The 12,570-nt window shown below is 47.5% G+C and overlaps 1 protein-coding gene across 1 annotated transcript in view; it reads right to left on the reverse strand.

Moving 5' to 3' along the window:
* Nucleotides 1-12,570, reverse strand: part of plxnd1 (plexin D1) — a 93,275-nt gene that overhangs the window by 49,756 nt on the left and 30,949 nt on the right. The window contains exons 10-16 of the mRNA XM_048606249.1: nt 11,783-11,873; nt 8,950-9,113; nt 7,982-8,133; nt 7,501-7,600; nt 3,643-3,782; nt 1,281-1,451; nt 534-624 (exon numbers count right to left, since the gene is read on the reverse strand). Of these exons, the coding sequence (XP_048462206.1) occupies nt 534-624; nt 1,281-1,451; nt 3,643-3,782; nt 7,501-7,600; nt 7,982-8,133; nt 8,950-9,113; nt 11,783-11,873 (909 nt within the window). The remainder of the gene's footprint in view (nt 1-533; nt 625-1,280; nt 1,452-3,642; nt 3,783-7,500; nt 7,601-7,981; nt 8,134-8,949; nt 9,114-11,782; nt 11,874-12,570) is intronic.

Below are 12,570 nucleotides of genomic sequence, written 5' to 3' on the forward strand. Positions count from 1 at the left end.
TCTCTCTCCGTCAGTATCCACCCCCTCTCTCTCCGTCAGTATCCACCTCCTCTCACAGTCAGTATTCCCCTCCTGTTTATCAGTCACCCCTCTGTCTCCATCAATGCCCCTCTCTCCCTGTCTAGGTCTTTTCTCATCACTGTTCCTGTTCAGGGATGTTACGGCACACATCTGGAACAGGTAGGACTTGAACCCAGGCCTTCTGGCTCAGAGGTACGGACGCCACAAGAGACCCCTCCCTGTCCCTGTCGATCACAGTCCGTCTATTAATAAAAACACTATTTGATGTAAATGAAACCCCATTATTTAGCCACTGCCCCACTAAAGCACTGAAGTACAAAACAGTTCCTTTAAACAACATTCTGGACCCATATAGGCACGTTCTTAAAATAAACCCTTCCATTGAAAGCACACGATGTAGGTTGGCAGCACCACAACCATATTTAACCCAAACTTTAACCAACTGAACCCTGGCTGTGTCAATCCTGGCTTGTGCTGAGGCTGTTCACTTACAGACAGGGTTAGAAACTCACTGACTGTGCTTTCCCACTGTCTTCAATCACCATGTGGATGGTTTGAGCTAAGTAGAACCTCTGTCCAGTGACTGTAATTCGCCTTCCGCCACTGTGGGACAAAGGAGGAGGTTACAACAGCGAAGGGTTACAAATACAACAACTACCTCACGCCCCCCACCCACCTCCCGAACAAGGACACCCTCCAATGCCCCCAAACCCTCGTGGGTGGAAAAGAGCTACTCTCGGACAAAACATTCAGGGTACCTGGTGAGATGAGCAACAGAAAACTGCATCAATGGCGAGCTAGCAATACAGGGCTGCAAATACAGAGACAACATTCCGATGCCTCTGCTGTGATAGCTCCTAGTGGGAGACGTTTCTTTATAATCACGCAGTGCTGTTAACCCTGATCTCATTTGCCCTACGTGGACAATCATTGTCCCCAAATGAGAACAACTTTACATTTAGCCCCTGTGAGTGGGAGGTGAACAAAATCCTGAAAGGTTCATAGGTATTTAAAGACGGCCCCTGGCATCTTTCTGCACTACAGCCACAAGTCTCTGGCCTAGAACTGAAATCATGCTTCAGTTCTAAGCAGTAACACAAATCCAACAGCATGTCATGCTGCAAGTGGCCTGGTACGATGGAGTCGGAGAGTTTGATAGGAACAGGTCAACCACTATGAGGGTGTCTTTCAGAGGCATATTGGATGTTGAATCTGAGCCGTGAATCCAACAACTTCATCTCCACATACTCCTCTCTTACCTGACATAGCTGGTGTTGGGGCTAATGCTTTCAATCAATGGGTTTTCCCTGTACCAGAAGGTCAGGTTCTTCCTGATGCAATGCTTCTTCTCAAACTGCACGCATATCGGAACAGCAGACTCAGCAGCGGGCAATGGTGGCATCACACAGACAATCGACCTCCCTGTCCGTCTGAACAAAGAGATGGAGAAATGATCAGATCCTCGCCATCACTGATCTGGCACAACTGGAGCTCCAGATCAAATCCTCAGTCCTGGGAAGGGGCTGGAGCTCCATTGGAAAGATCGATGCAGTAAAAGATGGTTGTCAGGTCAGAGAAGACCTTATTTGTGGAGCATGACTGAAGCCCTTGGATCCCATCTTGGAAGGGGACTGGATTCCTCAGAAGGGAATGTGGGACTGTGATTGCAAACCAGTTTGAAAACGTCGCTGTCTTCTCTGTAGCTTATAGTAACAGAGTTTGAACTGAGGTAGCTTTGGTAAGGGAGAGATCAGCAGGTGTTTAAGAGCTGAGTTGATAGCTAAGGATAAAGTTTGAGGAGGGAGTTAGTACTGACTTTTTCGAATTGTGGGTCACTAGGGAGCCGATAGGAGGGGTATCTGCTGAATAGGCACTGCTCCGATCTCGGGTAAATTGCGGGGGGATGTGGAGATTCTCCTTTGCTCTGAGTGATAGACTCATTTCCCACTGATAGTCCCCCTCTCCCTCTGCCCCCGGTTTCCCCTTAGCCTCTTCATAAGAATTGTCCTCCTCCATTTCCTCCAGGTCCAATGGGATGCCACCACCAAACACATCTGCCCCTCCACTCCCTTGTGAGCATTCCATGGGAATCGATCAGGCCAAATAACCCAGTTCACTCCTTCATCACCTCCTCCCGCAGCAGCTTTTCATCCAATCACAGGAGATGACATCGTTTGGCCTCTTTTCTCCTCACTGCCCAAGGCTCCAAACGTTCCTTTCCAGGTGAAGCAATGGTTTAAGTGTGCTTCATTCAATCTAGTCTATTCCCTCCTCCCAATGCGATCTCCTCTACGTTAGAGAAACCAAACACAGGCTGGGTAATGTTTTATGGGACACCGCCATTCAGACTGCAAACACAGCCCCGAGTTTCAGGTTGGCCCTATCATTTTAATTCTCTACCTTGCCCTCACATTAACATCTCTGTCCTTGGTCTGTTGCGTTGTTCTAGTGAAGCCCAATGCAAACTTAAGGAGCATCACCTCAGCTTTCAATTAAACACTTAACAACCTTCTGGGTTCAATATCAAAGTCAGTCATTTCAGATCACCAACTATGTCGTACATTTGGATTCATTTTCCTTTGCTGGCATTTTTCTTTACTGTTTATTTTAAACATTCCCTTTCTCCCTGCTGTGTACTGCCACTATTCAGATCCTTGCCCATTCGCACCTCTTCTAGTCCTCTCTTTTATGTCATCGACGTCTGCACCTTCCTCCAGCCTCGCTCCTCCCTGTTTTTGCAGTCTCCTCCAGCCCCACAACTCGCTAAGATATCTAAGTTGCCTGGCACGCTTGCCTTCAATAGTCAGAGCATTGAGGACAGGAGTTGGGATATCGTGTTGTGGCTTTATAAGATATTGGTAAGGCCACATTTGGAGTACTGCACACAATTCCGGTCGCCCTGCCATAGGAAGGATGTCATTAAACTGGAAAGGGTGCAAAACGGATTTACAAGGATGTTACCGAGACTGGAGGATCTGAGTCATAAGGAGAGGTTGGATATGCTGGGACTTTTCTCCTTGGAGTGTAGGAGGCTGAGAGGTGACCTTGTAGAGGTTTATAAAATCACGGGAGGCATGGAATAGGGTGAATAGCCAAGGTCTTTTGCCCAGCGTTGGGGAGTCCAGAACTAGAGGGTATAGGTTTAAGTTGAGAGGGGAAAGTTTTGAAATGGCCCTGAGGTACAATTTTTCATATAGAGGGTGGTTGTGTACGTGGAACGAGCTGCCAGAGGAAGTGGTAGAGGTGAGTACAATTACAGCATTATTTGGAACAAGTACATGGACTGGAAAGGTTTAGAGGGATATAGGCCAAACACAGACAAATGGGACTAGTTCAGTGTAGGAAACCTGGTTGCATGGATGAGTTGGGCCAAAGAGCCTGTTTCTGTGCTGTACGACTCTATAATCCTGTGTGCTATATAAACACACTTTGCTGTTGAGGGACACAACTCCCAATGGAAGCTTAAACAGAAATACAAATGGATGCCACTATAAAAGTGGTCCTCACCACCTCTTCAGTTGCTCCCACCCAGTCAGATATGTTTCAACGTCCAGCACGCGAATGCAAGGAGGAGACAGGAACAGCTATTTTCCCAAGGTTAATGACATTTGTATCACTTACTTTAAACTTGTACAATCCTTTGAGCCATTGACAAGGACCTTCAGGACAGAACCGATGTGTAAGTTAATGCCGTTGATGGTAATCGTGGTGCCCCCAGCTTTGGGTCCTTGATCTGGATAAAGTGTGTCAATCTCTGGAAGCTGCCCAGGATCAAGACCAACAAAATGAGAGGCTAAAGTACAATCCACATTAGTCTCTTTACATCCCATCAAACCCAATAACAAATCACTAGGCAGGCTATCGTTGTGGAAAGACAGTGTCATGTCAGACAGTAAAGGCAACGATAACATTGTTCAGGATAACTCTGTGTCTCCACTAACACAGAGTGTACAACGATGACACACTTCCCAAAATGCAGCAGCTATCCCACCTCATTGCCTCAGTGTTCATAGACCACCCTACTGTCAGCCCAGTGTCTAACCCCACCACACCGTCAGAACCAGTGTCGAAAACCCAGACCAGTGTCTAACACCCAGACCAGCATCCAACACCCAGACCAGTGTCCATTCTTCAGCCCAGTGTCCATCTCTCAGGCCAGTGTATACCCCCAGACCAGTACCCATCCCTCAGACCAGTGTCCTTCTCCCAGACCAGTCTACACCCCCCAAACCAATGTCCATTCCTCAGATCAGTATCCCTTCCCCAGCCCAGTGTCCGTCTCCTAGACCAGTGTCCATTCCTCAGCCCAGTCTCCAACCCCCAGCCCAATGTCCATCCCTCAGGCCTAGTCCAATCGTCCTGGCTGGATCCATGCATTAATGAGGATATTTGGAAGTAGGATCATTCGCTGTACCCAGCATAGGTTCTGACTGTGACAGACAGGGTGCAATGTTGCCTAGCAGCTCGCTCCTTATCCACTCTCACACTCTGGGTGATGAAATGACAATTTACAGCCATGCTCCAGGGTGGTCGATTTTGCATAGACAATGGAGCAATTCCTTTTACAGAAGCTGGGTTAAGTCAGATATCCCCACAGCTCAGTATGCAGCTGTTTCCTGTTTTGCTTCCTGGGTTATTCTGGGATTTCCACTGAGAGCTCTCTCCCTTTGTCCATGTCCTGGAATGTTCCTTGGTTCAAATCAGACTCTAACAGCAGAGCAGGTCCAACAGGAAACTTCCACAATCCTCCAGTCCACAATTAGCAATCTCCACATCCCATAGGGCAGGCCTCCCTGCTGCCAAATTTCACAACATCTATAACGCAAGCTTCACAATAAATTGGGCCGGGAATTAAAGATTTAAGCAGAGAATATTCCAGAGTGAACAAAACTACTGAATCAAACAAAGGCTTCAGAGAAAAAGACAGAATTGAATTACAGACTGAAATCTAATTGAGGGGTTCAGGTGGATTATATGTAGAATAACAGATATCCTGGAGTTACAGGCTGGAACCTAAAAATGGGATTATATACAGAATAACAGATAACCGTGAGTGAATTACAGACTGGAATCTAATCGAGGGGTTCAGGGGAGCTTATATATTGAATAACAGATACCCAGGAGTAAATTACAGAATGGAATCTAATTCAGGGTGGTTTATATACAGAATAAGAGATACCCAGGAGTGAGGTACAGACTAGAATCTAATCCAGGCCTTTGGGGTGGTTTATATATGGAATAACAGGTACTCAGGAGTGAGTTACAGATTGGAATCTAATTGAGGCATTTGGGATGGTTTATATATGGAATAGCAGATGCCTGGGAGTGAGTTACAGACTAGAAATTAATCAAGAGGTTCTTGGAAAGGAGGAAGGGAAATGTTTGTACAGGAGTGAGTTACAGACCAGAAAAGGAAATCAGCTAGCTGAGTTAGCTGGATGACTGGTTTTTAAAGCTATGTGATGCCAACTGCTTGTGCTTGGTTCCCACCCCAGTTGAGGGCACCATGAATATCGAACTTTCTCAAACTCAGCCCTCACCTGAGGTGGTGTGACCCTCAAGGTTAAATCACAACATGTCCTCTCGAATGTGGCCCTGTGGGGCTATGGCAAATTTACTTGAACTGGGCCTGTAGAGAGGACCTGGCAGTTAAAGAAGAGAAGAATTACAAAAATAAGACTCCCTCATTATGGTTGAGCTCAGTCTGGAAAAAGGGAGATCAGGAAAATTACAGACTGAAAGCCATTGCAGAGGGGGACCTGGGACACGCATCTAGCGATGTTGAATGGGGTCAGTTTCTGAACAATGCTGTGTCAAGGTAATTATTAGAACCTGTTGTCTCATGAAGTGAGGAAGAAGACGTGAATGATGAGAAATTAGTCATCAGTATTTAAGTTTGGATAGGATGAAACATGTCTAGATGGAACAACGGCAACATTAAAGTTGATCCCTTGCATTCTGAACAGCTGTGAGTTTCACAGTGGTGTGGCGGACCAATTCAGAGACAAATTTATTGCACCAATGAACCAGTAGGATTAATCCTGACTACCTAGAGAGCAGTTTAATTTTAAACTAAATGAAGCAATGCATAAGGACTTCTCATTTCTAATAAATTGATTGCTATTGTTCAGTTTAATAAAATAAAATGATACTTTAAGCAGGAAAGAAACACAGAGTAGAATATTTTTGAGCAAGTTTGGAGCTCATCATCTGATGAGCCCCTCGCTTAGATTCCAGTCTGCATTCGGAAAGTCACCACTATCATAACAGGTTTGAAGACCACTCTCTCATTACAGAGCGAGAGAGACAACTGTTGGCAGTTTAACCTGAGGCTCACCATGCCTCAGGCAAGAGGAGAGGTTGAGAAGGAGAGTCCTTTACGGTGCCCTCAACTGATGCAGAAATTGAACTCACAATGTTGGCATCACTCTGCCTTGCAAACCAGCCGTCCAGCCGATTGAGCCTACTGACTCCTCATGGCTCCAATTCACCATCTGGACTACAGCCTTGTTTTGCTCCCTTCAGGATCCCAGAAATCCTTTAGCCTCTCTGTCCTTGTTTCTGATTAATGTAATCTGCCCAGATACAAGCCAGGCCATCACTGCCAACACCAGATGTTACATGTTATTTAGACAGAGTCCAACCACACACTCTCAGCTCAGAGTTTAATTTCAACCCACAACAGGACAGGCTACAAAATAAAATAATTTGGTTTGCTTGATCCCTGCCTACAACCTGCTATGAAAGGTTATGAGGAGGAGGAACTTGAATCCAGCCCTCCTGGCTCGGTGGTAGGGACAGTGTTATTACACCACAAGAGCTACTTCCCCATACTCATCTAATTACTCCACAATTTACATATAACCACTATCAATTCCCTAGTTACAAACAGCAAAACCTATGAGATAATTACAGATTACCCTACTCTTTCTTTTCAAAACTAATAAACATATAAATAATAACATCCAAACAAAAACAAAACACAAAATGTCAACTTACGTTGAGGAATAACAACATTTTATGTTTCCATGCTTTGTTTTTGTTAGTATACGTCACCTTTTCCAATAATTTTAACAATTTCTTGGAGTTTGCTCCTTTCTCTGCAAAGCAAAGAACAAACTGCCACTATCCACCATCTCAATACCAAGGTTTCTCTGTTCTTCAGCTTCAAGCTTGGCAGTTGACTGTCAGTCATCATTAACTGATGCATTCACCATGATAACAAAGAACACTCTCCTCTTAAACAATATGACTGTTATTTCCTGGTGGGATTGGTATTTTGCGTGAATTGTCCTGATTTGTGCAAAACCAAAACGTCTTTTATCAATAAAATCCAAGTTCTGTCCTTCCAAATGATAATCATTCAGTTCTCATGCTTTCTGACATTACCCTCCTGGCTGGTGTAGCAGATAGAGAACATTGAGATCTGAGGGAGTTACATGCGAAAGTGCTGCGGTGGAAGCAGAACATCAGACTTACCAGGAAAGAGAATTTCTGGCTGGAGTGACCTTCCTTCTGGACCTTCACTGTCACGGAATCTGTAAACTCTTGATTAGCTCCATTCGTGCTGCACACAATCCTGCAGAAAGGAATACAAACAGGCAGCAGAAAGGCAAAGAATTTCTCTCAACCCTTTCCCAAATCTCTCTCACCATCATAGCCCCTCCATCCAATCCATAACACCTCACAGCTCCTTCTCCTCAGGCCCTACTTCTTTCCCTTTCTCACTCACTCTCACATACACAGAGGCACACTCATGCACACACACACATACATGTGCACACACACATACATGCGCACACACACACATGCACATACATGTGCATTCACATGCACACACATACACAAACACACACGCATGCACACACATGTGCACACACTCACATACACATGCACACCAACCATCCAGAGCTGAGAGAGAGGATTTGTGAAATCCACAGTCACCAACTGATTTACTCACTGCTCAGAGATGATGTAGCTGTCCTGAACAGGGATACATGCCACTTCACCAATGCGCACGCCCTTGGCAATGTCGCTGAACCTACGGCCCAGGTTCTGGCCTCGTATTGTGAGGAGGGTCCCTCCAACCACAGGACCAGTCAGTGGCTCTATCTGAAAGACACCCAGCAGTCAGTCAGCCTCATCCTCACTGACAGGCTTGCATTTCACCAGAGCTAGCTCAAAACTTCACAGTTAAAAATTCACACCTGGGACGTGTGCACCGCTGGCTGGCCCAGCATTTCTTGTCCATCCCTAGTTGCCCCTTGAGAAGGTGGTGGTGAGCTGCCTTCTTGAACAGCTGCAGTCCTCCATTGACCCATATTGCCCTTAGGGAGGGAATTGCAGGATTTTGACCCAGCGACAGTGTAGGAATGGCAAAATATTTCCAAGTCAGGATGGTGAGTGGTTTGGAGAGGAACAAGCAGGCAGTGGCATTCCCATGTATTTGCTGCCCTTGTCCTTCTAGATGGAAGTGGTCGTGGGTTTGAAGGTGCTGTCTGAGGATCTTTGGTGAATTTCTGCAGTGCATCTTGCAGATAGTACACACTGCTGCTACTGAGTGTCGGTGGTGGAGGGGGCGGATGCTTGTGGATGTGGTGCCAATCAAGCGGCTGCTTTGTCCTGGATGGTGTTGAGCTTCTTGAGTGTTGTTGGGGCTGCACCCATCCAGGGCAAGTGGGGAGTATCCCATCACACTCCTGACTTGTGCCTTGGACAGTTTTTGGGGAGTCAGGAGGTGAGTTCCTCCCTGCAGTATTCTGACCCTCTCATGTGGCCACTGTACATTGTGAATCCAGTTCAGTTTCTGGTCAATGGTACCTGCCAGGCAGGGACCATGGGGGATTCAGTGATGGTGAGGGAGATGTGATTAACAAAGGAATCCACAGCAAGGTCTGGGCAGAGCGTGACGTGTCAGGAATTACTCACCTGCTGAAGCTTAGGAGCAGGGCAGGTCATCTCGATCGGTTTACACTCAGTCTGTAGTTTACAGCTTCTTGTGCTCGCACACCAGACACACTGGTGACCACGGTCAACTCGGCCCCAACAAGCAGAACAGTCAGATCTCCCAACCTCACAGTTATAAACCTCCACTGCAGAGAGACACACGCACAGTGCAGCAGTTAGTGTAGAAACCGACGGAACACATCCATACCAACAGCCTGAGCGTTAGGGAAAAACCCAAAGATGTAAATCAGGAACAAAACAGAAGTTGCTGGAAAAGCTCAGCAGGTCTGGCAGCATCTGTGAAGGAAAAAATCAGAGTTAACGTTTCAGGTCCAGTGAACCTCTCCTCTGAACTGAGGAAGGTGTTCTGAGGAAGGGTCACCGGACCCGAAACATTAACTCTGATTTTTTTCTTCACAGGTGCTGCCAGGCCTGCAGAGCTTTTCCAGCAACTTCTGTTTTTATTCTTGAGCATTAAGAGGTTTCACTTGATGGGAAATGTTCTTCCTGTCACTGAAGTTCATCATAAGCACAGCACTGTCCCTATCCGAGACTCCCCAGGTCAGGGACAGCACAGGGTTAGATACAGAGTAAAGCTACCTCTACACTGTCCCCATCTAACACTCACCAGAATGGGGATAGCACTGGGTTAGATATTGAGTAACAGTCTCTCTAGACTATCCCAAATCAAACATTCCACAGGACAGGGACAGAATGGGGTTAGATGCAGAGTAAAGCTCCCTTGACAATGTCCCCATCTAACACTCCCAGGACAGCGGTATATGTGGTTAGATACAGTTCCCTCTGCACTGTCCCCATTCAACAGACACAGGACAGGAACAGCACAGGATTAGATACAGAGTAAAGCCCTCCCACTTACACTGTCCCCCATTAAACACTCCAAGGACAGCACAGGGTTAGATACTGGATAAAGCTCTCTCTAACACTGTCCCCATCAGACACTCCCCGGAAAGGGACAGCACAGGGTTACATACAGAATAAATCTCCCTTTATACTGTCCACATCAAACACACCCAGGACAGGGACTGCACAGGGTTAGATTCAGAGTAAAACTATTTCTACACCGTCCTGACTCTGAGGACAGGGACAGCATGTGGGTAGTTAGAGAGTAAAGCTGACTCTACCATGTCCTCATCTAACACTCCCAGGACAGAGACAGCATGTGGTTCATTACAGAGCAAGTCTCTTTCAACAGTGTCCCCAACAACTACTCCCAGGAGAGGGACAGCAAGTGGTTAGATACAGAGTGAAGCTTACTCTACACTGTCGGCCTCAAACGCTTCCAGGACAGGACAGCATGGCGTTGGACAGCATGTCAAAACTGTAGCTCTTTCTAGATGAGATTCTTTGCCAATCCCACCTTGACTGTCACTTTGTGTGTCTATGATAGTTTTAACTGCATTCATTCCTAGTGACATTAAGGGCAGGAGGTTGCAGGTGTTCTGTGCTGACTGTGGTGTTGTGCTGTTTGGCTGGGTTTGATTGGTGATTGCTACTTCCCATCTCCCTTGAAGGGAGCCTCTGCTGCTGCTACCCTCTGGAATGTGAGGAGCTGAGGTCCCAGCGACTGGATGCTGACCAACGGAAGGAGCTGCTGGTGTGCTCACTCTCCCAGGCTCTGCAGCCAGTCTCAGAGCCTTGGCCTGGTGCCCTCCAGCCAGAGGCCCTAGTGGTCCGTGCTCCAGGTTCTGGTTGGGCTGTATGTGGGTCAGGCTTCCCCACACAATGTGTACCCATCACAGCAGCACAGGATTGGCGATGCCCAGTCTGATCAACACCCTGTCAAAACCATCAATCAGACCTCCCTAGGGCTGGTGCTTCGCAATGGGAGCAGCTGCGTCTTGAGGGCAGAGCCATACATGAGGTGCCATGGATCCAGAGTAATTTGAGGGGCTATGATGGGGGGCATTTTGGGCCGAGGTCCTTTGGCAATAAAGAGACAGAGCAAATCCAGGCAGAGGTGGGCTCTGATGGGAGTGAGGTTGGAAAGGACAAAGGCTGGTACCTTCTCTTTGGTGCCAAGGATAGTAGTCCCATGACCTGTGCCCAGTTTTGACACAGCTGTCCCGACCAACTGTCCATGTTGGAACCAACAGAGCTTCTACCCAGTTGAACAGACCCTCCCTTATCTGGTTCCAGGTGGTATGGGGCAATGGGTGCTGCCAACATTGGTTCCTGGCACCTCTTCCAGGTTTGGCGGGGGGTGGGGGGTGAACTCACAGCCAAATGGGCAGGTGGAGAGTTGTGCCATTCCCTACATTATAACACCCAAAGCCCACCTGATGGGGGTGGGGGAGGGTGGAATATGTCAGACGTATCCCACCCTTCACTCCATTGCACATCGGAGTCCCTAACCACGTTGTCTCCAACCTGGCGCTGGGTGAAGGCGCAAACTCTGATAGGGATCCATTCCTGGAGGTTTCGTCATGGTGACCTACCAGGCCCAGTCAAATCATACCACCCCCCCAGCCCTTGCAACCCTGGTCGATCAACACTGGAGGATCGATAAGTCCAAAGGATCCTTCTCAATTGGTCCACACAGCCCTAGTAGGCTGGTACTGACTACAGCTCAAGCTCTACCTCAAATGCCCCTTACTCTTGAAGCGTGGTCTCAGGGTAGGTAAATAAGGGAGGGCAGTTAGTGCTCACCATGTGCAGCTAGAACCCAGCAAGGCAGTCCCCATCCCCCGTGCCACTCCCCTGTGTCAACACTACAACTCCTTCCCCCGACACCACCACCCCACTCCCCACCCCGCACCGACTAGCAATCACGAAGGCAGTGGTCAGTGAGAACCTGAGATGGTGCTTGGATTGTCGATAAACCTATGGTCCCCACTCAGCCTCAGCTGCACCGGAAACAAGTGGCTCCTGTTCGACGTGGACAGCTGAAAGAGGAAAGGAGAAAAAGTCCGGGTACGGTGTGAAGTTCCCTCAGGTAAGGGGGGAGGCATGGACTGACAGCGTGGGTCAGACACAGCGGGAGTGGGCACCGCGGAAGTGCGTTCACACTGCTCCGACAACACTGGTGCCAGTAAACAGAGTAACTACTAGTCATTGACCACTTGATAGACCAGCCAGGTTAAAGAGCAGTATGTGTTAGTGAGGTTATAGTTAGGGAGGTTAGAGAGGCTCAGTAAGGGTTAGTTAGGGAGGTTAGAGAGACTCAGTAAAAGTTAGTTAGAGAGGTTAGAGAGGGTCAGTAAGGGTTAGTTAGGGAGGTTAGAGAGACTCAGTAAGGGTTAGTTAGGGAGGTTAGAGAGGCTCAGTAAGGGTTAGTTAGGGAGGTTACAGAGACTCAGTAAAGGTTAGTTAGGAGGTTAGAGAGACTCAGTAAGGGTTAGTTAGGAGGTTAGAGAGGCTCAGTAAGGGTTGGTTAAGGGAGGTTAGAGAGGCTCAGTAAGGGTTAGTTAGGGAGGTTGGAGAGACTCAGTAAGGGTTAGTTAGGGAGGTTACGGAGACTCAGTAAAGGTTAGTTAGGGAGGTTAGAGGGACTCAGTAAGGATTAGTTAGGGAGGTTAGAGAGACTCAGTAAGGATTAGTTAGGAGGTTAGAGAGGCTCAGTAAGGGTTAGTTAGGGAGGTT

Source organism: Rhincodon typus, chromosome 16 (genome assembly GCF_021869965.1).
Source record: "Rhincodon typus isolate 14 chromosome 16, sRhiTyp1.1, whole genome shotgun sequence".
Taxonomy (NCBI): Eukaryota; Metazoa; Chordata; class Chondrichthyes; order Orectolobiformes; family Rhincodontidae; genus Rhincodon; species Rhincodon typus.